Genomic DNA, 24547 nt, shown 5'->3' with positions numbered 1-24547 from the left:
GGGGAAAAAGCCTTGGTATATGTATGTATGTAAATACATAATATCGAGAGATTATAAAATTGGTGAAGAAGAGGTCAAAAAAGTAAACTTGGAAAAAGACCTTGGAGTGATGATCAGCAAAGATATGACACCATACAAACATATTAATAAAATGGTCAGAGAAACCTACAATTTATTGAGGTCAATAAGAGTGGCATTTGCCTATTTGGATGAGGAAACTTAAAAAAAAAAAAAATTAACTACACTAATAAGACCAAAACTCGAGTATGCAGCAACACTATGGACACCCAGTACCAAAAATAAAAAAAATAAAAAATAGAAAGAATACAAAAAGCAACAACAAAACTGGCACCAACTCTTTCCAAAATGACATATGAACAAAGACTGTCCAAATTAGAATTACAAACTCTGGAAAAAAGAAAGGAAAGAGGAGACCTACTATCTATAAAATTATGATAGGAATGGAAATCTTAGATAAGAATGATTTATTGAAATGGGACAATGGAAAAACAAGAGGACATGAAAAGAAACTCAAAAAAGATAATTACAGAAGAGATCTGAAAAAAATAGCTTCCCACACCGAGTAATAGATACCTGGAACAAATTAGACAAAGAAACAGTGTGTGCAAACACTATTCAAGATTTTAAGAAAAAACTTGATGCTGAAATATACAAAGACACACCATGAGCATAGTTCCCTTCCCATATAATACAACTAGGTAAATACATACATATACCAAGGTAGGAGCCAAAGTCAAAGCCATAAATCCATTCCCACATAGTCCACTCCCATTCACCACCCCTCCCTCCCTCTTTTCTTGGCTCCTCCTGGATGATGGATCATCCTTGTCATCTCACCCACTGCCCTGGGTCAGAAGCAATGCAGCAAGACACAGCACATCCACAGCAAGGCCGTTTCATTTAATCAGAGACCACCTTTCTCCGTCCCCTCATGCAGAGATATTAATATTAAGACACTAATATTAATGTTACTAATATTGTTATATTAATATTAATAAAGGTACTAATATTACGATACTGATATTTATGATTAAAAAAAACTACATAGTAAAGTACTTTGTTAACTATGTGCTTTCAAATATAATCATTCTTGTTCACATACAAAATCCTAATAAATTTTGTTTATCAGGAAACAAAAATATCCCATTTAAACATAAATGTATACCAACTTACCTCAAAAGTTTTAAAAACAGATACAGTTCTTTACGACTGGTAAGTGGTTAGGATAAATCAAATAATGCAAAAATTACTTCATTTTATCTTAATGTCTTAAAACACATAATCAAATAATGTAAAAATTATTTCATTTTATCTTAATGTCTTGAAACACACTGACATAAATCCTTAAACAACACATTCTTCATCAATATAAATAAAAACAAAAAACAAAGAAGGAATGTTTTAGATTATTCTTTCATACACACAATATGCCCAATATTCACTAACTGTATCAAGTACAACAAACTCATTTTCTGAATATTGCACCTAAGTCACTTCATTACCACACATCAAACAATAAAAAAAAATCGACAAAAAAAAAAAAAAAAAAAAAATCAGTCTACTGTTCACTCCAGTTGGCCTCAATTTCTTCATCTGTAATGATACCGAAACACTATCACATCTTTCTACTTTACTTTGTTATGTTATATTGTACAATCCACTTAGACTGATTTAATAAGTATAAACACATATATGTAGTGGGATCCTACATCTACTTCAATATTAATCCAATCTAGTTCTCTCTTGCAGGAGAACTGTATCCCCAAAGAAACTGGCCATATCCACTGATTCAACCCATATGTAACTGTTTCAAAAGTGAAAGTGGGAGAGTAAAGAATAAGATGCTCCGTGTTTTCTGTGTTGTGGTTGCATCTGAGGCAGTTGTCTGTTGCCAGGCCACTTCTGTGTTGGTACTGTTTATTGTGGAGTGATGACCAGAGCACAGTGCAATTCTTGCTTAGGCCACTTTTTTTTTTATTCACTGGGTTACAGGCACCATGGATCCTTCTCCTTAGGGCGGAGGGCAGGAAAAGCTTTGCATGTTTTGTACAAACAGTAGCCCCACAGTGTTTTACTTTGATCATTAAAGCTGCACTAGTCCAGTTCAGTGGAAATAATAAAGAGGAATTTCACCAGTTTTTATTTTATTTTGATTTCAGGTTTTCCAAGGTTGGCAGGCCTGTAACCCAGTGAATAAAAAACGTCTGGCTTTATCTTTGGAGTTATTTGTTTGAGTTTATTTCTGGGGAAGTTTGGAGAAACACAGAATTTGGCAGTCTATTGCTCTAGTTCTCCAGACAGCAAAAATACAATACTAAAACATATAGTATTTAAGAAAAACAAGCAAGTGTTACAATCTTTACTAACGGAAAACTAATGTTTTCTATCTACAAAAATCAAATTATAACCACTTTGGGACACCATCACCTGCAGAGAAGTATGCACTTAACTAATGAAAGCAGCCAAAGCATGTTATTCCTTTGTGGCAAGGCAGATGCATGCTATAATAAACAACAAAAATACCAGTAATTTATAGATTTCAAAAATCTTAACCCAATTCTCTGGGTTAAAAACTCTTAATAATCATAAGATCCAGCAAGACAAAATATTTCAATATTTCACAGACTAAAATAGATAAATTTGGACTTTATAAATGAATATAACTGATTGCAATTAAAGCGAATAACCTACTGTGCTTACATAATTTTCTTTTCACAATATAAGAAGACCCATGTACCACCACTTACAAAGACTGACGAGTTAAACATCATGTGAGGATGGAGCCTTTATTTGTACAACGTTTTTCTTATTACAGCTTTTTCAAATACATGTACTTGAAAAAGTGAAATGTCATACAAATAAAGGCTCCCTCCTCACATAGTGTTTAACTCGTCAGTCTTGTCGTCAACTGTTACTTTCATGAAAAACTTACAAAGACTCCACTTACAGATCTCCAGATATGAAAAAATAATCCCCAGGGTTGAAAAAACTAGACATTATTTACAAATTCAAACCACAAGCCATATCCATGGCCCACAAAAGATGATGACAGTGCACTCCAGCCTTACTTGATATGGAAGTGCAGAGTACTGTTGTTACTGATACAAACATTGATGGACATAGCTACCCAAAAGTTTAATTTCAATAACAGTTAATCTGCTACATGAAAAATTTAGTGAAATTAATCTAACAAATCACTTAAGTATTATCAGAAGCTAAAGATAACTTCTAGACTTTATTATACAATACTATTTTTTCTCTAAAACCCAGAAATACAGACCTAAATAGTTGATCATGATGGACTTGATTCCTTAGTCTGAGTGGCCTCTGCCTCATCAAAGGCTGCAGACTTAACAGGCCCAAAATCCTCAGGCAAAAATTAACTCTTCACTCTCCATTAAAAACACTTGTGGGCTTAATAAACCAACAAAAATATGGTTACAAAAATGTAGACTGTTGCTAACATTGTAAGACTGTAACATTATAAGTGAACTCAACTGCAAAATTACACAATACTGCTCAGCTGTTGCTGCACTGACCAATGAGATCTTGTGTTTACAGTGTTTACATACTCAGCCAATAGCATGCCATTGCCTATCACAAACACATTCACAGCAGACAGGAACAAATGGGTATGATCTCAGAGTTTATACAATTTTAACCATTAAAATTTTATCTACTTCCCCAGCACAAACTAGTGGATTTAAAATTGGTATAACTAAATTTAGTGGGAGCTAATCGGTCCACTTACAGCTTCCAGAGTTAGTGGAAATACTAATATGCTAATGAAAAAGTTAGCTTCACTAATTACTGGTTAGAAATGAGTGGAACTGTGTCCACCACTGGACAAGGTTACTGTACGTTGTATATCACAGTCTGTGAATTTGTTTGCTTATATTAACCATACATGCATGAAAATAGGAACTAATGAGACTGAAAAATTATAAAAAAAAAAAAATTATGAAAAACAACTTATGAAAGACCTTCAGTAAACAACCACAGTATTTTCATAAGCTGAAGACTGCCTGTACAATTATAAAGAATCCTTCAAGTCTACCTAATGTGGTAATGTAAACCAATACATGACTTATCTCTATTCTCTTGTCTTGCTTTGATCCTTTTTTCTCCAAATCTATCATGCAAAACTCTTTTCATATCTAATAAATTGAAATTCAGTAAATCTGGCAAAAACTGAATCATTTTATTTGATACATACTTCATAAATGGATAAGTATATATTTTTTCTATAATCACAGTAACACTTATCTATTATGAAATATGTAATACTTATAACTGTTGCCTGAAGTTTCACTGGCTGGAAACCTGCAACCTTACAGTACAGTCCTCAGGCTCTCCCATAAGTCTCTCTACAAAGAAACTTTAGACTGTTGTCTGTGTTATATTAGTGTGAGACTGCTTCTATATCAGTGGTTCAAAGTAGTAGCAAGAAGGAAGCTGTTGCTGGTTATCAGGTCTCTATGAGCAATAATATGTAAGAAATATTGTTACATACATACATATACCGAGGGCTTTTTCCCCCTTACAAGGGAGGTAGCCAAAGTCAAAGGCATAAATCCACTCCCACCCATTTCATCCCCACATACTACACTCCCATTCACGACCCCTCCATCCCTCTTTTCTTGGCTCCTCCTGAATGACAGGTCATCCCTGCATCTTGCCCACTGTCCAGGGTCAGAGGCAATATAGAATAAATATAGTTAAATTGACAGAAAGCTCTTGGGCCCATTCCTGAGGCTGAGTATCAATCTCAAGCCAGATGAAGATGAGGGCATTGATGGGTTTTGAAAATGGGCAGCAGAGGGTGATTATCTCTGCCATCCAGCACACAGGACCACCACTAGCAAGTATCCATCATTGACTCCTGAGATATATATCAAATAAGACAATAGTGATAGGAATAAACCAGCTCCAGCTGTTGGGCCTTGCAGAAGAGCTATGCTTTGTTGCATTGCCCATGGGTGGCAAGAATGACCTTTCTTCCATGAGGAGCTGACATGAGAGGGGTGATAATGGGTTTCATGCACCACTACAAAACAGCAGCCCAAAACACAAACTTACCTCAAAAAGCTAGAGCTATGGCTGACACAAAATGGAATGTCTGCATTTTTTCAGATGTCCTCAGTGATGTTGCTTACCCATGCCTACCATAAATCTAAGAAACACCCACTGATCAGATTAAATGGTCAACCTCTCCTACTGGACAAAACCCCTAAAATATTTTATACACACATGTTCTTTACACTACATTTCCTACATGTGGATAAACTGTATGAAGAAAGACTAAAAGTACTGGGTCTACCAACTTTGAAAGATCAAAGAGAAAGAGGTGACATGATTACAGTGTTCAGGTCACAAAAGGGGATAGATTCCATTGATAAAAGAGATCTCCTGATTAAAGATGGGAGGGCTTTAAGAGTTCATGGAAGTAAGTTAAGAAAGACCACAGGTCAAAAGGATGTGATGAAATAGTTTTCCATATAGATGTATAATTATGTGGAATAGCTTAGAAGGTGACATAGCTCAAGCTCAAACAATACATATGATAATTGGAAATCAAATATATAGATTAAGCAGGACCCAATGAGCATAGCTTCTTTCCTGTTTACTACAATTAAGTGAATACATATTAAAGATCTCAGAGTGTATGCACATAAATTTATATAATCAGAACAGTTGCAAGCTAAGGACTTGGACCATAGAGTGAAATAACTTTCACTGCTTATAAACAACTAATATGAACTACACTTAACTATGTATCCACACCATGGTATTCAGTAATTAAGAAAATATTCTTCCAACAACACAAGACAAAGTATTCAGAATAACAACTTGCTGCACTAAAACAACATCAATAAAGCATCTACATTCAGAAACCACAAACCTTCCCATAAGCACATGAGAATGATGGCCACACAGTTTTATACAAGAACATTCAAATCCACCTACTCATATCACATGTACATAGCCCACTAAACACAGCATAAAAACAACCCCAACAGTATTCTACTCAATCATTTACAATAACCTGTCTCAAGTACCCCACAATACATCCATACAAAATAATATGCCCATTCAGACGACAAAATAAACATTTCACAACAGACTGCCAAATTCTGTACTTGACCAAACTCTCCCATCATGAACCCAACAAGATTACTCCCATGAGAAGCAGGAATTACATTCCCATGCCTATTGGCCACCACCCCATATTAAAAACAGTACCAACACATAAACTAGCTAAGCAGTAGACACCAATTACCCACAACTGCAACTACAACACAGACAACACAAAGCACCTATTCAACACTGTCATAGTCATTCCTTCCAGACAGCAACAGTCTCTTCACTGAGTGGCTTATTGGCTATACCAGTGGCTAAGACTAGATTCCTTGGTGACACAGGTCTTCTATACAAGAGAACCAGACCAACAAATTGTTTGACTAATTGAGTTACACCTGGTTGTCTCTAATGCCTTCAATATGGTTGCACATCTTGGACTCCTGAATTTTTATATCAGAAATGAACCCTGAAAAATGTTACTCCAAAAATTACACATGCGTGTATGTATCAAACCTCAAATATGCCAAATAAAAGTAATAAAACTGGAAGGGATTTTTTGCCAGCTCAATTATCTTCTATGCTCATGAAAAGAAGTTTTGCCTTCCTGTTCTGTCACAATGATCATCCTTCCCCATGCCAAAAATTTGACAACAATTGGAGTAAATCATATTTACATTATAATATATACTTCACCATAAAAAAATTTAATTGTTCATGAAAAACATGAAAAAATTGTTTGAGAAGACTCTTTTATGTAAAACAACCTTGTAAATTCTTCACACCAAACAAACTTAGAATAAGAGTGCATACATGAGTGACTTTAGGAAGGATATGTTAGCAACCCCAACTAACTCTTAACTAAATTTTGCAACAATAAATGACAGGAGAAACAAATAAATTAATAAAAAACAAATAAATGAAAATTATAATAATGTTAATAATAATAATAATAATAATAAAAAGTTGCCTGCCATAGACTAGACAAAATGTCAGACTGCGAGATAAGCTATCAATGAGACATGTAATCTTCTACTAAAGTCCCCTCTACTCGACACCAATTTTCCTTGAGTACAAAATACAAAGTTCACTGCACAATTATCTCCATCTCACACCTACTTATGAAAAGAATAAAAGTAGAAACTCTGCAAGGCCCCTTATGTTATCTTCAAATAGAGAAATTTAAATGAATGAACTTCATGAAGCAATGAATTGTACTATATTGAAATTGGACAAAATGATGAATGAGATGGTTATCTTAATGTTGTTAACTCACTCTGAATAATGGTACAGCAGTTTTAGTATGAAAAAAAAAAATGTAGCACAAAAATGCTCATGGATTTTAAGCATAATTTCTAAACAAAATATATAACCCATACATCTTAAACTATATTAGATCTTTTGCTATTACATTTGGAAAGCCTTCATCTCAGATCATGAGGAAGTTGATGAGAATAACTGAACTATTATGTCCATTCAGACCACCATTATATGGCCTTAAAAATTGCATCATTTATGGTAAAAAGCTTTCCTAAAATATTTGACAATTTAAATCCTCCAATACAATGACACACTTGATAGATTTTGCTTTAGCACTATATGATCTTATTCTGCTGCAAAGATACCTCCACTCTTATGGAAGTCTTAATCAACTATAGTTCCCTTAGTCAGAGGTCTTCCTCCGAAGAAGAAAAAGTACATGCAACACACACTTCCACACACACATATACATTTAATGAGTGTGTGTATATATATACATACATATATATATATATATATATATATATACACATATATTATATATATATATATATATATATATATATATATATATATATATATATATATATATATATATATATACACATACATACATATACATTTACCAAGGGGTTTTTCCCCCTTATAAGAGAGGTAGCCCAAGTCAACAGCATAATCCTACTTCCACTCATTTCATGTATATATATATATATATATATATATATATATATATATATATGTGCATATATATCATATATATATATATATATATATATATATATATACACATACATACATACATATCAACAAGACAAGAATCAAATTTATAAAGTATGCCACTGTGTTGTGGAAATCATGAAACAATGATCATAGTAATTAAGAAATGTTGGCCTGTCATCTTGTTTGAACAATGATATCTACATATTACTTATCACTGCAATAGTAACCTACTATCAGGTTAATCATTTTTCACTCTTCAAAAATTGCCAGCAAATGTATTCAAACTTGAGAACACTTACCTTTGCCAGGAAACCTGTTTCTCATATATTAAGCAATGTATATAAACTTAATACCACCCAAATATTTCCACCAGCATAATTGTGCTATAAAGACAGTTTGAATTATTTTCTATCAATTCAATTTGAGATCAGTACATCATATCTGAACATCATAAGCCTCTTGCAATTCCACTATATCAATAACTGATACAAAAGAACATATTTCTTTAAGCAGCAATCTGCCTACCTAAGACAATTTAGTTGCAAGTTTTGAAGTTCCTGGTTTACTGAACCTAGCAGCATCTTTCTCTGCCTTTCTTCGAAGCTGTTCTCGACGTCGTTTCTCTCGTTCCTGTTGCCGCTTTTCTCGTAACACGGCATCAATATCTGCGTTGTCCTGTGCCTCCTCCTCCCAACCTTCCCCTTCTTCTAACCATTCTCCCAAGTCTCCAGACTGAAAAAACAAGGAAATATCACATAAAATTCTATATACTTTTTTCACTGACCACAAAAGTAAAGTGCTCAAATAATTAACGTTTCTTGAAAGCTAAAATTTCCTTAAAATCAAATAAAAGCTCCTTGACCAGTTAATTAATCTGTTGCCTTGGTTTTCTCTTGCAAGAGACCAGTTGACTCATGAAACCTACCACAAGCACCAGTTTAGCCTTAATCACTCAGGTGGGGATATTATGATGCTGTCTGGAAGAAACATGTACACAACAGACAGAGAAGTACATACTGCTTTGTGCCTTGTGCCTTGTGTGGCAGTTACTGGGAGTCTATTGCCTAGCCAGTTTTGTATTGATATTCTTTTGTCAACGGGTGGTAACCTAAATATTGGTGTGCCAGTGTAATTCTCACTTGTCTTCGGACTGCTTTTACACATGTATTTACCTAATTGTATTTTACGGGACTAGAGCTATGCTCATTTTGACCCATTTTTGTATCTCTCCACATCCAGTTTGTTTTTGAATTCATGGGCAAGGGTGTTGGATGAAAGGTTGGTAAACAGGGAGTTAATGGACTATATAGAGGTAACCAGGAGAATAGTAGGAAGAGTTAACGATGTGCATGTTCTAAGGAGAGAGAGTAGGGGAATATCAGATCATTTTTTTGGTGAAAGGTAAGTTGAATGTGGAGGATAGAAGGAGAAAGAGAAAAAGGACAGAAGGTGGGGAGGTGCTTAGAGTGAACTGCTTAAATGTGAAAGAAAAGGAGAAAGAGTATAAGAAGCTGAGAGAGGAATGGTGGGAGTGAAGGATAGAGTAGAACTAGGAGTGGTGAAGGAATAGGGATGGTTCAAGGAGGGAGTCACAAGGTGTGCAAAGATGGTGTGTGGAACAAGAAGAATGGGAGGAAAAAGAAAGAAGGGTAGTGAGTAGTGGGATGAGGAAGCAAAGAAGGTTGTAGAAGAGAAGAAGCGAGCTTTCCCAGATTGGTTACAAAATAGTATGAGAGGTACAAAGAAAAGAGAAGTAAAGCATAAGATAAAGGAGGCAAAGAGGAGAGCAGATGTGAAATGGGGTAAGAGTATGATAGAAAATTTTGAAAGTAATGAAAAGATGGTATAAAAAGAAATTAAGAGTGGAAGAGGAAGTGAATCAAGTAGAGAAGAAAAGGCAAAAGGTGCAGATGGAGAGATGATAATGGAAGAGATGCCAATAAGTGGAAGATGGGCAGAGTATTTTAAGAACTTGCTAAATGTGAAGGAGGATAGGGAGGGAAAGGTAGTTGCAGTGGGTAGCACTAAGAAAGTGACAGTGATGAGTGAGAAAAATGGAGGAGAAATAAGGAAAGATGAGGTGAAGGCAGTTGTTAAGATGATGAGAGCAGGTAAGGCACCTGGGTTGGATGGATGTCATGCAGAGGGAATAACTGGTGAGTAACAGTGTGGGTTTAGGACAGGTAGGGGTTGCATGGATCAGATTTTTGTGGTAAGAAAGATGTGAGAAAGCTTTAGGAAAAGGTAAGGATGTTTTTTAAGCCTTTATGTATTTGGAAAAGGCTTATGACAGGTTAAACAGGAAGGCACTGTGGGAGGTACTGCAGATATATGGGATAGGAGGAAGGCTGTTAAGAGCAGTCAAGAGTTTTTACGAGAGTAGTAGAGTTTGTGTTAGGATTAGAAATGGAGAAAGTGAGTGGTTTCAGGTAAAAGTGGGACTTCGTCAGGGATGTCTTATGTCGCCTTGGATGTTCAATTTATACATGGATGGGTTGGTGTGAGAGGTAAATCCAAGGGTAATGGGTTGGGGATTGGAGATGATTAAAGAAAATGGAGAAAAGTGGGAGATATGCCAGTTGTTGTTTACCGAGGACAGTGCCCTTGTAGCAGGATCAGAGGAAGGGTTGAGAAAGTTAGTGACAGAGTTTGGGAAGGTGTGGGAAAAAAGGAAGTTAAAGATAAATGTGGGTAAAAGTAAGGTGATGAGATGTATAAGGGGAGAAAGTGGCAGCAGACTGGAAATGAGTATTAAGGGAGAGCAACTGGAGGAAGTGGAGGTGGAGGTAGAATGTAGATTGAGAGAAGCAAGTAAATGCCTTGGGGGATTAAAAAGTGTAATGAGAAATAGACATTTGGGAATGGATGCCATGAGATCATATGAAGGAGTGATTGTGAAGATAGCACTGTATGGGGGAAGAAACATGGAACATAAGAAAGAGAGGAGGAGTTTGAATGTGTTTGAGATGAGGTGCCTAAGAATGATAGGAGATACTGGGCTGGATTGAGTGGGAAATGAGGAAGTGAGGAGGAGAATGGGGGTGGAGAGGGAGTTGGGAGATATAATTGATGAAACAGTATTGGGATGGTTTGGACACATGGAAAGAATGAGTGAAGAAAGATTAGTAAAAGAGGTGTGGAAGGCAGAGGTAGAAGAAGTGAACATAAGGGGTCAACCTAGGATGAGATGGATGGATGGGGTAAAAGGGGCATTGGGAAAGAGGGGAATATCTGTTGAGGAAGGAAGGGAGAAGACAGAAGATAGGGGTAAATGGAGAATGGTTGTGTATGGATGATATTGTGATGCATGAAAGGTAGTGGATGTGGGATGGGGGGTTGAGGGAGTATGTGTGAAAAATAATTTGACACACCCTTAAGGGGGTACGCGACACCTGGAGGTCATTTTCTAAAATATTTAGAGTAAAGAGCTGAAACTTCTCAGGTAAATAGGTATCCATATTGCCTACATTTTAGGTGAAGCAGAATGATGTATGTACACATGTACACATGTACACATGTACGTATACCAGTAGCGACATTTAAAAGTGCACAGCACCATAATACGTGGACCAATTTGTTTTATATTTTGGCTATGATTAGTCAGTAGGCACACCTAGGGCCGGTCATTGAGTAATTGAACAATTTCCTTTATACTTTTGCATACAGGCATTTCAATTTTAATGTCTGGCAAAAATCGTGAAAAATACAATTTTTTTGCTCGTTTCCATTATTACTCCGAACTCTTTCATCCTATTCAAAATATTCGAACGATCGGCCCTAGCAGTTACTAAAAGTAATATTCCCTGTAAGTTTCATCTAAATCTGATGTATATTAGATTTTTTATGATTAAAAAAAAGTAGAAAAATATCGAACGGAGATATGGCAACTTGAAATATGAATATATCTGTAACTTGCTTATAGTTTCACCAATTTGACTGATTTTTTTCATGGCTTAATTCTTATTATATAATAAGTAAGTACAGTAAAAATTATCAACATATTTTAATTATAAGTACTTTAAATACTGAAAAACTAAAGTATAAGTATGTCACAGTAGTGACGACGCACAGACGACAATATCATATAATTTGCTTTTTTTGCACCTTTGGCGGTTTCTTCATATGAAACCTCTCTGCTGGGGGTCTTCAGGGTATCTAAATCATTGGAAAGAGGTTTATTTTCCAGTAGTGGGCACCTTCTCTTTCCTCATCAGATTCCCCTCGCCAATCTATGTTGGTAGGGCACCCCCTCCAGCATCATATGATGTCCCTTCTTCTTTCTTCTTCCTGTATAGCCTTGATCTTTTTCCTCTTGCTTTCTTCTTTGGATTTAATCTTCCTCTTTGAATTGTTTAGTCTAATGTTGTCCTTTACCTCTGTCACCGTCACAGAGGTGCAGGTGAGGGCAGTGGTAGAGTGAGAGGTGGTGAGATCTTTAGTCGTCTTTGACTGCTTGCCATCTTTAACTGCTGTTTTTTTGTCATTGTGATGTTCTTTTGTTCTTTTTGCTACCCATGATGACTGTACTAAAGAGTAATATGTACTAGCTAAAGTAATAGATTGCAATGAGAGCTCATGAGACATGCGTACTTCCCTTTTCAGAGCTAGCCGGGAACTAACGCTTAGTTTCGCACAAAGTTGGCGAAATATTCTCCCTCCACCTTCCTCCCTTCCCCTCCACAATCGTATTGGCCGTTGATACACTGGGCGAGTGTAAATTCAATCAAATTTCAACGTTATTCGCTGCGCCTGAAGGTCCTAAGTGGCACGCCTCCCTCTAGTGTGGGTTGCGCCTTTAAATCTGTCCCTTTAAACCTCACCCAGGACCTTTAAATTGCGCGCGGCTGGAAAATTATTTGTCGGGATTTATTTCTAAGTGGTATACGAACATTTTGAACACAGTTTTGAAAAATGCCATATCTTGACCAAATTCACCCCCCCAGGTGTCGCGTAGCCCCTTAAGGAATTTCACCTCATATCTTTTTCTGCATGAAGGGACATGGGGGGTCACCGATTTAATGAAGCGGCCTTGCTGTGGATGTGCTGTGTCTTTCAACACTGCTTCTGACCCAGGGCAGTGGGCAAGATGCAGGGATGACCCATCATCCAGGAGAAGCCAAAATAAGGAGGGAGGGGAGTGAATGGGAGTGGAGTATGTGGGGATGGAATGGGTGACAGGGGATTTTATGCCTTTGTTTTTTGGCTACCTCCCTTGTAAGGGGGAAAAAGCCTTAGTATATGTATGTATGTAATTTCTGGGGGAATTTGGTGAAGTACAGAATTTGGCAATCTATTGTGAAGTGTTTGTTTTATGATTTGCACGTGTATATGTGTGTTTTTATAAAGACATATTGTGGCGGAGTTGGGGTAGGTTGTCATACATGGTTAAATAGAATGATTTTTTTAGGGCCAGATGCTGGTCTAATACACTGGGATATACAGTAACTCACCTGCAATATCGGATCACTAAGTGAAAAGGAGAGTCTGTTAGAGACTTGCTGCTCTTCTTCTGGTCTTTCCAGAATCAACACCTGCTGTTTCTTCTCTATAGATGGTGCAATATCCTGAAATGATTGAGATCAGTATATCAAGACTTACTCTTGATACACACAGGTTCTTAGATGAAAATTACAATATATACTGTCTCAGCCTACCCCTTTACAAAGGCCTTTGTACATATAATTTCTTAGGAATCCAGTAGGACGACCAATACCCACCCACCCACAACAATAATGATGATGATAATAATAATAATAATAACAATAATAATAATAATAATAATAATAATAATACATACATGCATATACCATGGGCTGTTCCTCCCATACAAGGGAGGTAGCCAAAGTCAAAAGGCATAAATCCACTCCACCCATTTCATTCCCACATAATCCATTCCCATTCACCAGCCCTCCCTCCCTTTTTTCTTAGGTCCTCCCTCCATCTTGCACACTGCCCTGGGTCAAAAGCAATGCAGCAAAACATGGCACATCCACAGCAAGGCTGCTTCATTTAATCGGCAAACTCTATCCCTCTCCGTCCCCTCATGCAGAAAAAGAGAAGACAGGGAAAAATCCCTTTGGCCTGCATCAAAATATTCACACATACTCCCTTACCTCCCATCCCCCACCCACTCCCTTTCATGCATCACAACATCATCCATACACAACCATTTTCCACTCACCCCTATCATTTGTCTTCCCCCTTCCTTCCTCAACAGACATTCCCCTCTTTCCCAATACCCCTTTAACCCCATCCATCCATCTCATCCTTGGTCACCCCCTCATGTTCACTTCTTCCACCTCTGCTTTCCACACATCTTTTACTATATACCAAAGCCTCTTTCCCCCTTACAAGGGTAGCCAAAAAACAAAGGCATAAAATTCACTCTCACCCATTCCATCCCCACATACTTCACTCCCATTCACCCCCCCTTCCTCCCTCTTATCTTGGCTCCTCTTGGATGATAGGACATCCCTGCACCTCGCACACTGTCCTGGGTCGGAGACAGTGTCAAAAGACACAGCACATCCACAGCAAGGCCGCTTCATTAAATCAGCAACCCCCCCTCTCTGTCCACTCATGCAGAAAAAGAGATGGTGAGAAATCCCTTCAGGCTCTGTCAAATTATTTTTCTCACATACTCCATCAACCCCATCCCCCACCCACACCCTTTGATGCATCACAGCATCATCTATACACAACCATTCTCCATTCACCCTTATCTTCTGTCTTCTCCCTTCCTCAACGTACATTCCCCTCTTCCCCAATGCCCCATGTGACTCCTCCTTGAACCATCCCCATTCCTCCTCCACTCCTAGTTCCACTCTATACTTCACTCCCTCCCACTCCTCTCTCAGCTTCTTCTTATACTCCTCCTTTTCTTTCTCATTTAAGCAGTTTACTTTAAGCACCTCCCTACCTTCTGTCCTTTTTCTCTTTCTCCTTCTATCTTCCAATTTTAACTTACCTTCCACCAAAAAATGATCTGATATTCCCCCACTCTCTCCCCTTAGAACATGTACATCATTAACTCTTCCTACTATTCTCCTGGTTACCACTATATAGTCCATTAACACCCTATCTACCACCCTTCCATCCACTACCCTCTCCCATGTGTACTTATGCTTGACTTTCTTCCTAAACACTGTATCTGCTATCATCAGCTCTCTAGACACATCACCACCATCAACTCTCCATTACAATTTTTTCATGGCACTCCACACTTCCCAACCACTCCATCTATTGGTTACTTTCCTACCCTAGTATTAAGGTCTCCCAATACCACTACATTGACATTTCTCCCTAAACCCTCTATATACTCATTAAAATTTATCCAAAAAGCCTCCTTTTCCTCAACAATCTTCTCACTACCTGGCCCATATGCACTTAGAAACACCCACATCTCACTTCCCAGTTTCACCTCCATCCACATTAACCTTGAAAACACTTCCTTCCACTCCATTACATGCTTACCTATCTCTTTGCTTATTAGTATAGCCACCCCTTCTTTCCCTCGTTCTCTCTTCACTCCTGAGACCCTCCCAACCACACTAACAAACTCAAACTTGCCCCTCCCTGTCTAGTTTCACTCAATGTCAACACATCAATCTTTCTTCTCACAAACATTCTGCCTATCTCTTCCCTTTTACTCTCATCTGTCCCACAACCATACACATTAAAAGACCCAAACCTTAGAGTTCTGGTTGGAAAACTCCTCTCAGACCCTCCTACATCTTTACATTTTTTAGGAATGTCCCCTTTGAGGCTACAGAGAGAAGGATGCCTAGTCCTATCCCCATCCTATTCTTATTGCCTTTCATGACTCAACTGGAAATACTTGATGGTGGTATTCTTTTCCCCACCACAGGGTTGGGTGAAATGAGAAATGAATATTCAGAGTAATAGTACAGGACACTAACAAGAGTGGGGGGGAAAGCATAACAGAGGGACAGCTGAAGTATAATAAAATATCATCATTTCTCTATGAATAGAGATTTCTTCTACCACAGACAAACTGATGTGAGGCTCTGGTCCATAGAGGCACCCTATGTAGAGCCTAAAGTATCAGCTGCATGCTACTGAGCAGCTATCACCCCCAAAATAACATGCAGCTAATACCCCAGATGAGGATACCTCTTTTACTAATATTTCTTAATTCATTCTTTCCATGTGTCCAAATCATCCCAATACTCTTTCATCAACCCTACCTCCCAACTCCTTTTCCACTCCCACTCTCCTCCTCACCTCTTCATTTCTCACTCTATATAGCCTAGTAACCCCCATCATACTTCTCATACATTTCATCTCAAACACATTTAAACTCTTCCTCTATTATGTTCCATGTTTCTGTCCCATACAGTGCTGTCAGCACAATCACCCCTTCATACAATCTCCTCTTGGCATCCATTCCCAAATATCTATTTCTCATTACACTTTTTAATCTCCCATGGCATTTACTTATTTCTCTCAATCTATACTCTACCTCCACCTCTACTCCTCCCTTTCCTGCCACATTCGCCCCTAAGTATCTAAAGTTATCCATTGTCTCAGTCTTTCTTTCCCTTTATACTGACTTCCAATTTGTTTCAGCAGGGAAGGGAGAAGGCAAGAAGTAGGTGTGAATAGTTATAAATAAAATAAAAACTGACACAGCTCAAAAGCATTCCTCCTTCTCTATTTTCACACAAGGGACGAGAATGGAGGGTCAACATGTAAATGAAACTGCTGGCTCTGATGTGGATATGCTGTGTCTTGCTGCACTGCTTCTGACACAGGCAGTGGGTAGGGCACAGGGATGACCTTTCATCCACAAGGAGCTAAGATAAAAAGGAAACAAATGGGTGGTGGATGGGATTGTGATGGGTGGGGTTGGGTGTATGCCTTGACCAGCCACCTTCCTTATAAGGGATAGACTTTTATTGTAGGTCCCAGGCATCGCTGATGCCCTGCTGAGACCACTGACTCACCTGGAAATAATCTGGCTCTGGTTCAGGTTCTGCTTCTTGTTCTTGTATTTTCCTTTGTTGACTTAGCCTGTAGGCCTGGATCTGCTGTTCAAGAGGGGACAGTTTAGCTGCTCCACACTGTCCCCGTGCCCCATCACTTACTACTGCAGAAGGAACATCCCAATCCCAACCTTCTTCCTTTTGTGCCTATAAAAAAAAAAACACACACACTGATCTACCACTACTTCAAACATGTGTAACAGAATTTTTTTTAAGTAATAAAAAGATGTTTTGTAAGAAATTTAAGAGAGGAAAGGGAGGTGAGTCAAACAGAGAAGATAAAAAGTGCAGATGAACAGATGTTAATGGATAAGGGGTCAGTAAGGGGAAGATGAGCAGAGTATTTTAGAGAACTGTTGGCTGTGGAGGAGGATTGGAAGGGATTGATGGTCACAGTGGGAGGTGCTAAGAAAATGATGACGATAGGAGAGGAAAATGGAAGAGATATAAGAAAAGATGAGGTACAAGGAATTTTGAAAGTGATGAGAGCACTATGACACTGGGTTGGATGGGTGCCATGCAGATTAAAATGGCAAAGGAATATGACAAAACATCTTTGGAAGGAAGCTACTAGAGGGAGGAGTGGTGAGTCAAATAGAGCAGAAAAGGTAAAAGGCGCAGATGAGCAGATGTTAATGAAAGAGGAGGTGGTTAGGGGAAGATGAGCAATTTTAGAGAACTGTTGAATGTGAAGGAGGATAAGGGGGATTTGTGGTACCAATGGGAGGCACTAAGAAAATGATGGTGATAGGAGAGGAAAATGGAGGAGACATAAGAAAAGATAAGGTTCAATTAGTTTTGAAAATGATGAGAACACGCAATGTGTGTCTAAGGGAAGGTAGAATACCAGAAAACAAATATTACTGTAGTAGTTTTAGAAGGATCAGTTTGAGTGTAGTTAAGAACACTTATTGGAGAGTTTTAATTGAGAGGATTAGGAGAAGAGGTAGTGGATAGTTTTAAGTATTTGGGGTTGCATGTGGCAGGAAATGGAAGAATGGGGGTTTAGGTATGTTGTAGCTTGAGAGAAATAAGTAAATGTTTTGGGGGATTAAAAAGTGTCATGAAAAATAGGTATCTGGTAGTGAAGGCAAAGAAGGGGTGATTGTACTGGCATCACCATTTGGGGAGGCCACTTGGAGTTTGAGAGGCAGAGTGAAGTTTAAATGTGTTTGAGATGAAGTATCTGAGAAGTATAGTAGGGGTTACAAGGTTGGGTAGAGTGAGAAATGTGAGTTTAGGAAAGGTAGAGGATGCCTGGATCAGGTTTTTGTGATAAGGTTACAATTTGTGGCTTTGACAAAGGTAAGGATGTTTTTTTGAGCCTTTATGGATTTAGGAAAGGCTTATAACAGGGTAGAAAAGGAAGGTACTGTGGGAGGTTTTGCAGATATATGGGAAAGGAGGAAAGCTATTGAGAACAGTCAAGAGTTTTTACAAGAGTGGTAGAGCCTGTGTTAGAATTGGAAATGGGGAGCATGAATGGTTTGAGATAAAGGCAGGGCTGTGTTATGTTGCCATGGCTGTTCAAAGTGTACATGGATATGGTGGTAGAGGGGGCAAATATGAGGGCAAAGGGCAGAGGACTGGCAATGGTTAATGATAATGGAGAGAAATGGGAGGTGAGCCAATTGTTGCTTGCAGAAAACACTACACTTGTGGCAGGGTCAGAGGGGGGGATAAAGTAGTTGGTGCAACAGGAGGAAGTTGAAGGTAACTGTGGGTAAAAGTAAAGTGATGAGATGTACAAGATGAGAGGATGGCAGCAAGTTGGAAGTAAATCTGAATGCAGAGAGGATGGAGGTAGTGGATAATTCTAAGTATTTGGGGTTGCATGTGGCAGGAAATGGAAGATTGGGAGTTGAGTATATTGTAGCTTGAGAGAAGCAAGTTAATGTCTTGGGGATGAAAAAGTGCCATGAAAAATAGACATATGGAAGTATATGCAAAGAGAAGATTATATAAGGGAGTGTCTGTACTGACATCACCATTTGGGGTGGTGACTTGGAGTTTGAGAGAGGCAGAGTGAAGTTTAAATGTGTTTGAGATGAAGTGTCTGAGAAGTATGGTAGTGGTTACAAGGTTGGATAGAGTGAGAAATGTGAAGGTGAGGAGGAGAGCAGGAATGGAAAAGAAGATGGCAGGGGTGAGTTGATGAAAGAGTATTGGGATGATTTAGGCACATGGAAAGAATGAGTGAAGAAAGATTAGTAAAAGAAGCATGGAAGGCAGAGGTGGATGGAGTGATCTTGAGGGGACCAAAGATGAGATGGATGGATGTGGTGAAAGGGGCTTTGAGCAAGAGAGGAATGTCTGTTGAACAAGTAGGGGAGAAGGTAGGGGATAGGGGTGAGTGGAGTATGGCTGTGTATGGATGATACTTTGATGCAGCACAAAGGGAGGGGGTGGGAGATGGTGGAGAGTAGGGAGTGGTTGTGTAAATGATATTTTGATGCAGCTCAAAGGGATTTCTCCCTATTCTATTTCATGGGACAGATAGGGGGGTCCCCAATTAAGTGAAGCAGCTTCACTGTGGATTCAGAGGAATGGATGTCAGGAGGTTCTGGTATACAGCAGTGTGTTGTCTTTCAGTCTGTTGATGGAGCAGTAAGTGATTTGATTATGGATATGCTTCTGGAGGCTGGGGTCTGGTTGTTGTGGAGGATGAGAAGAGAGTATTTGTGTGTTGTTTTGATATTTCTTGGCATGTGTGGGTTTTCTGCCATGTGGTGTAGTAGGTGGGTTGTTTGTGGCGGCTGTAGCAAGTGTTTGTGTGCCTCTCATGTCAAAGTGATCCTTGACCTTGAGGACTTTCATTTCATGGTGTTGATGGTCTAATTTGCAATGATTAAAATTATGAAAAAAAAAGTAATTTCCTAGAGTTGGACTTCACGAGAGATATCTTGATAAAGAACAGAGGAAAAGAAAAATATAATAGGTTAGAAATTAATCTAATTAACTACAACGTATCTAAAAAGAATTGAGAAAAAATAATGGGTAAAACCTGTGCCTAATCAACAATACAATCATGCTGTCAGCATCTAAATCTATAATCCTAAATCAAAATTTAAATTCCTCATTGCCAATATTGTTTCACTAATTTGTTTCTAGTTTTTGCCTGAGAATTTAAATCATCACTGAAAGTACCCTATGCCTGGTAATTGGTTAAATGTAAATTAACTACTTTAACTTTTTTTCAGGCAATACAGCTTTACCTTTTTTTTCTGGTTGTCTGATGATTCTGGGTTCAATCGTAAAAGTGGCTCACCTCCATATTTTGCACTCTATCTACTCTAATAACCCCATCATACTTTGTAGACACTTCATCTCAAAAACACTCATTCTTCTGCCTCTTTTATATTCCAACTTTTTACAACATACAGTGACTTGGGTACTATCATTCTTGTATACAACCTACTCTTTGCATTCTTCTGTATGTTATATTAATATCTTTTAGTTGGAGGAGGAATAGTATGATGAGTGTCAAAGAAAAACTCACATAGTTTACCCCATTTGAAGTTTCTTCTCCACCACTTGATGTGACTGGGAGGGGAGTGTCAGAGTGCCTTCTCTTACGGAAGCAGCAAAAACATCTCTTGAGAAGATTCAACAGCAAAATGAAGAATGATTTGAATTTCTTCACAACTACCATCACAATCATTGTTCTACCTGTAAGAAAAGATTAAAAACCTCATCACAATCATTGTTCTACCTGTAAGAAAAGATTAAAAACCTCATCACAATCATTGTTCTACCTGTAAGAAAAGATTAAAAACCTCATCACAATCATTGTTCTACCTGTAAGAAAAGATTAAATTCCTCATTACAATCATTGTTCCACCTGTAAGAAAAGATTAAATTCTTCATCACAATCATTGTTCCACTTGTAAGAAAAGATTAAATTCCTCATCACAACCATTGTTCTACCTGTAAGAAAAGATTAAATTCTTCATCACAATCATTGTTCCACTTGTAAGAAAAGATTAAATTCCTCATCACAACCATTGTTCTACCTGTAAGAAAAGATTAAATTCCTCATCACAGATGCTTGGAACTACTCTCCATAGCAGTTTCAGTACTACATTTTCAACTCCTTTCACTGACGCTTATACCTGCTTCATGATGTATGAGAAAAAAGTTAAAAAACTGGGACTTCCTACTCTGGAGGAGCAAAGAGAGACAACATCATAAAGATAAACTAGAAACAGGTTTAGAGAAGGTGGACAAAAAAAGAATTTCTGGTACAAGAAAGTTGACAAAAGCTCATTGTAAAAAACTTGAAAAAATAAATGTCAAAAGATGTTAGGACACACAGCTTTCCAATGAAAAATGTAAACTTGTGGAATAAGTTAGATGAAAATGTAACCCAAACCTATTAACCACTTTGGTACAACGACACCTATGTAGGCATAGGCGTCATGAGGCGCGAGTGGATGCCAGCATCTGCATCTTGATTACATATACATTTTTGTAGTTCTACATGAGTTACCCCGGACTCTATGAACTGTTTTGATCACATTTTCTGTGTTTATTATTACTCAGAGTAAAAGAGAATGAGTAATACAGCATTGACTTTATATTTTATAATATGAGTAGTGTGATGAATCATACATATGGCAGCCAATGCTGCGTGCAAAAATTTGACTTGTACTGAAGTGGTTAAAGAATTCAAGGCTGGGTTTTACAAATGGAGGAAAAGCGACTGTTACCTATGTGCACTGCTCCAACAGCATACACAACTAGGTAAATAAACATGCACACACAAATATTCTTCATCAATGCAAAAAAATTATAGTAAATACTAATATGAATAAAATGTTAAAAGAAAATCAGTTGTCACCAAGACATCTGACAATTACTAGTTAGTGAAGCAAGAACAACACTGGCATGACTGTGTTCATGCCATCATCCTGCAATGAAACAATACCAATATAAAATAAGACTGGCCACAGAAGTAAACTGCCCCAGACGCAACCATCACACACGACACAAATCACCTTATCCTACACTGCCATATTTTAGCCTTATCCAGATGACACAATATCTCTTCCTTGAGTGACTTGTGGGACAGTCCAATAGCCATTACTGATTAACCAAGAACCATGTGTCTCTTGCAAGAGAAGCTTGGGGGAACAGATTGACTGAGACCATTAAGTGACTATTATTATTATACACACAACTGATCAAATACAAAAAACATTATGAAGCCTCACACCACCCAAAATTAAAATGAACTGCTTTACACTATTGGATCTTATTGTTATTTTGGCTGACAATCATTATAAACCTAAAAATTTCAAACAAAACCCTTAGGAATATCCTCAAAAAGCAAGGATTCAAATGGAAAAATAATCTAATATACATCTCAAAATACTTCCCTTATCATATTATTATAATATCAAACAAGACAACAATAAATTAAATGTACATCTAATATAAATGTATGACATATCTATGGCGTCATTCTCATAGAGATGGATTAAAAATATGACAATTTGACATTTTACAACAATACGTCCCCGGCCCTCGACAAAAGCATTAGTGGTCACAGAATTATTTTAATCACCCTATCAGTGCCCATAAAACAAATCTGGATATCAGTGGGATACATTTTTACATATAAGTGAATTTACCTTATATGGCAGTTGTTTCTGTTACTATGAAAGGTTTAATTTAAAAGAATAAAATGTGTATTCTATCTACAATCCACCGCATCCTCGTCAGCTGTGTATGTAAACACCAGATTATTTGGTGAAAACAAGTTTTGTCAAACGCACAGAAACAGTTGTGAAACGACTGGTAACAAATAACCTTTCCCATATACATTAAGCAAGAATAAACAAATTCCGAACAGTATTTACGAAATGTTAGATTCTTAAATTTGTGTATCGTGATTTTTTTTATTTGATAGAAAAATGTAGTAGCAATCGCAGCGTGGAATTTCATGATTGAGTGTACGATACAATGTCAAAAGTGATTATCTATCTGCTAAGAAATATATTCTTAATAAAACCGTGACCTTCTACCTTTCCGTCACTTTTATCACATAATTAATCTATTGTTAAACTACCATTGAGGAAAATTACTATTTTTCATATTCCAAAATCAATCGATCCGTTCAAGTGGCTTCGTTTCAATGACACTTGTCTACTGTCCATATAAATAATTATAATCAGTGCGAGACCAGTGGGATCATCATGAATGGAGCGATCACAAATATGGTCATTGATAGTTCCGTAGATTTTTTTTAAAATTGTTATTAGTATAGCCGGGCGTTTATTGACACAGAAACAACATAAAGTAAAGATGAAGTAGAAACGTCTTTTGGAAAAAGGGGAATACTGTTAATCGCTCATAATAATATGATGGTCTGGAAGGTGGGGATAGTGGCAGACAAGGTGAACCCCGCCCCCTGGAAAACGTCTTTATTGTTGAATAAAAAAAGATCATTTTAAAGGTTACGTGATGTTGGATAAGGAGCAAGGTGGTGTACAGAGGATTCGATTTTTTTTTTTCATTCAAGATTCCCTACGAGAAAGGTAATATCACACCACCAATAGCGTCCTGCATTAGCGGCTACCATGAGATAGTGTTCCGTGAGTCAGAGCTTACTGGAGAGTCAGCAAACGTAGTATAATTTTTTTCATGACATTCGTTTCGTTCTCTTCAAGAATAACGTGGCTGAGCCGGACATCTTGCGTTTTTTTCCTATTCTATTAATACTGTTGTATTTCAACTTCCGCAATACATAAGTTACGTTACTTTTGCCTAATCTCAGGGGTCAAAGCCCCCATAAAACTCCGCTTAGGCATGTACGATGCAGCAGTTATTTTCACCTGACGATAATGATAAAGTCATGTTTTATCGTATGATGATTACATTTTGTAACGATGTCTTGCAACGCCCTATTTCTCAGCGCCAAGATTTTACAGCTGTCGTGTGGGCAGAGGGTAGGGGCAGATGCAACGCATAGCACACATTACAAAACTTTTACAAACGATATATTATGCAGTATCATACACTTGTCGCTGACGTATTTAACGACTGTAAAACATACAACTTGCTTTTTTCTACTGGTGCCTCTCTAAGAGTGGGGGAATCAAATATATCTAACCACTTTACAGTGAGAAAACTACCAGTTTATTACAGCAAATAATTCAAACTCTAGCCAGCCCTATTCCCTCGTAAGGGGTACTGAGTGCATAATTTTTACGTAACTCTTATGTAGCTCGACATTGTCCCCTTGCATAGAAACATTGATTATCGACAATGAAATACGATGCAGTCCTTGGTGCCACTTTAATGTACTTCAACTGCAACAGCCTTATGCTATAGGATGATATAAGTAGAATGATGATGAATACTGGTTTATTATTGACGACAAAAACGGTAATCAAAACCAGAATATATTTACGAAACCTCGTCAAACCAAACCTATTCTCCAATATCCATAACTCCATATA

General features: G+C 37.7%; 1 protein-coding gene across 2 annotated transcripts; it reads right to left on the bottom strand.

The window, feature by feature from the left end:
* Positions 1–1263: 1263 nt before the first annotated feature.
* LOC143022096 (uncharacterized) lies at positions 1264–23802 on the bottom strand. 2 transcript variants are annotated; one of them, XM_076180087.1, is made up of 6 exons: positions 22718–23802; positions 20584–20753; positions 17046–17231; positions 13530–13643; positions 8605–8811; positions 1264–5194 (listed from the first exon to the last, which is right to left on the bottom strand). In XM_076180087.1, exons 2-5 carry the CDS (start codon positions 20743–20745, stop codon positions 8605–8607), a joined length of 669 nt encoding a protein of 222 aa, XP_076036202.1. In that variant the 5' UTR covers positions 20746–20753; positions 22718–23802; the 3' UTR covers positions 1264–5194. The 2 variants fall into 2 exon arrangements, with proteins under 2 accessions (XP_076036202.1, XP_076036203.1); XM_076180088.1 differs by lacking the exon at positions 1264–5194 and having other exon boundaries at positions 8128–8811; positions 20593–20753; positions 22718–23105.
* Between the last annotated feature and the right edge of the window lie 745 nt (positions 23803–24547).

The sequence above is a fragment of the Oratosquilla oratoria genome, chromosome 43 (assembly GCF_046742065.1).
Source record: "Oratosquilla oratoria isolate Oo_2021 chromosome 43, ASM4674206v1, whole genome shotgun sequence".
Taxonomy (NCBI): Eukaryota; Metazoa; Arthropoda; class Malacostraca; order Stomatopoda; family Squillidae; genus Oratosquilla; species Oratosquilla oratoria.
Note: the sequence above shows the minus strand (reverse complement) of the source record. Positions and strands in the feature narration are given on the sequence as shown.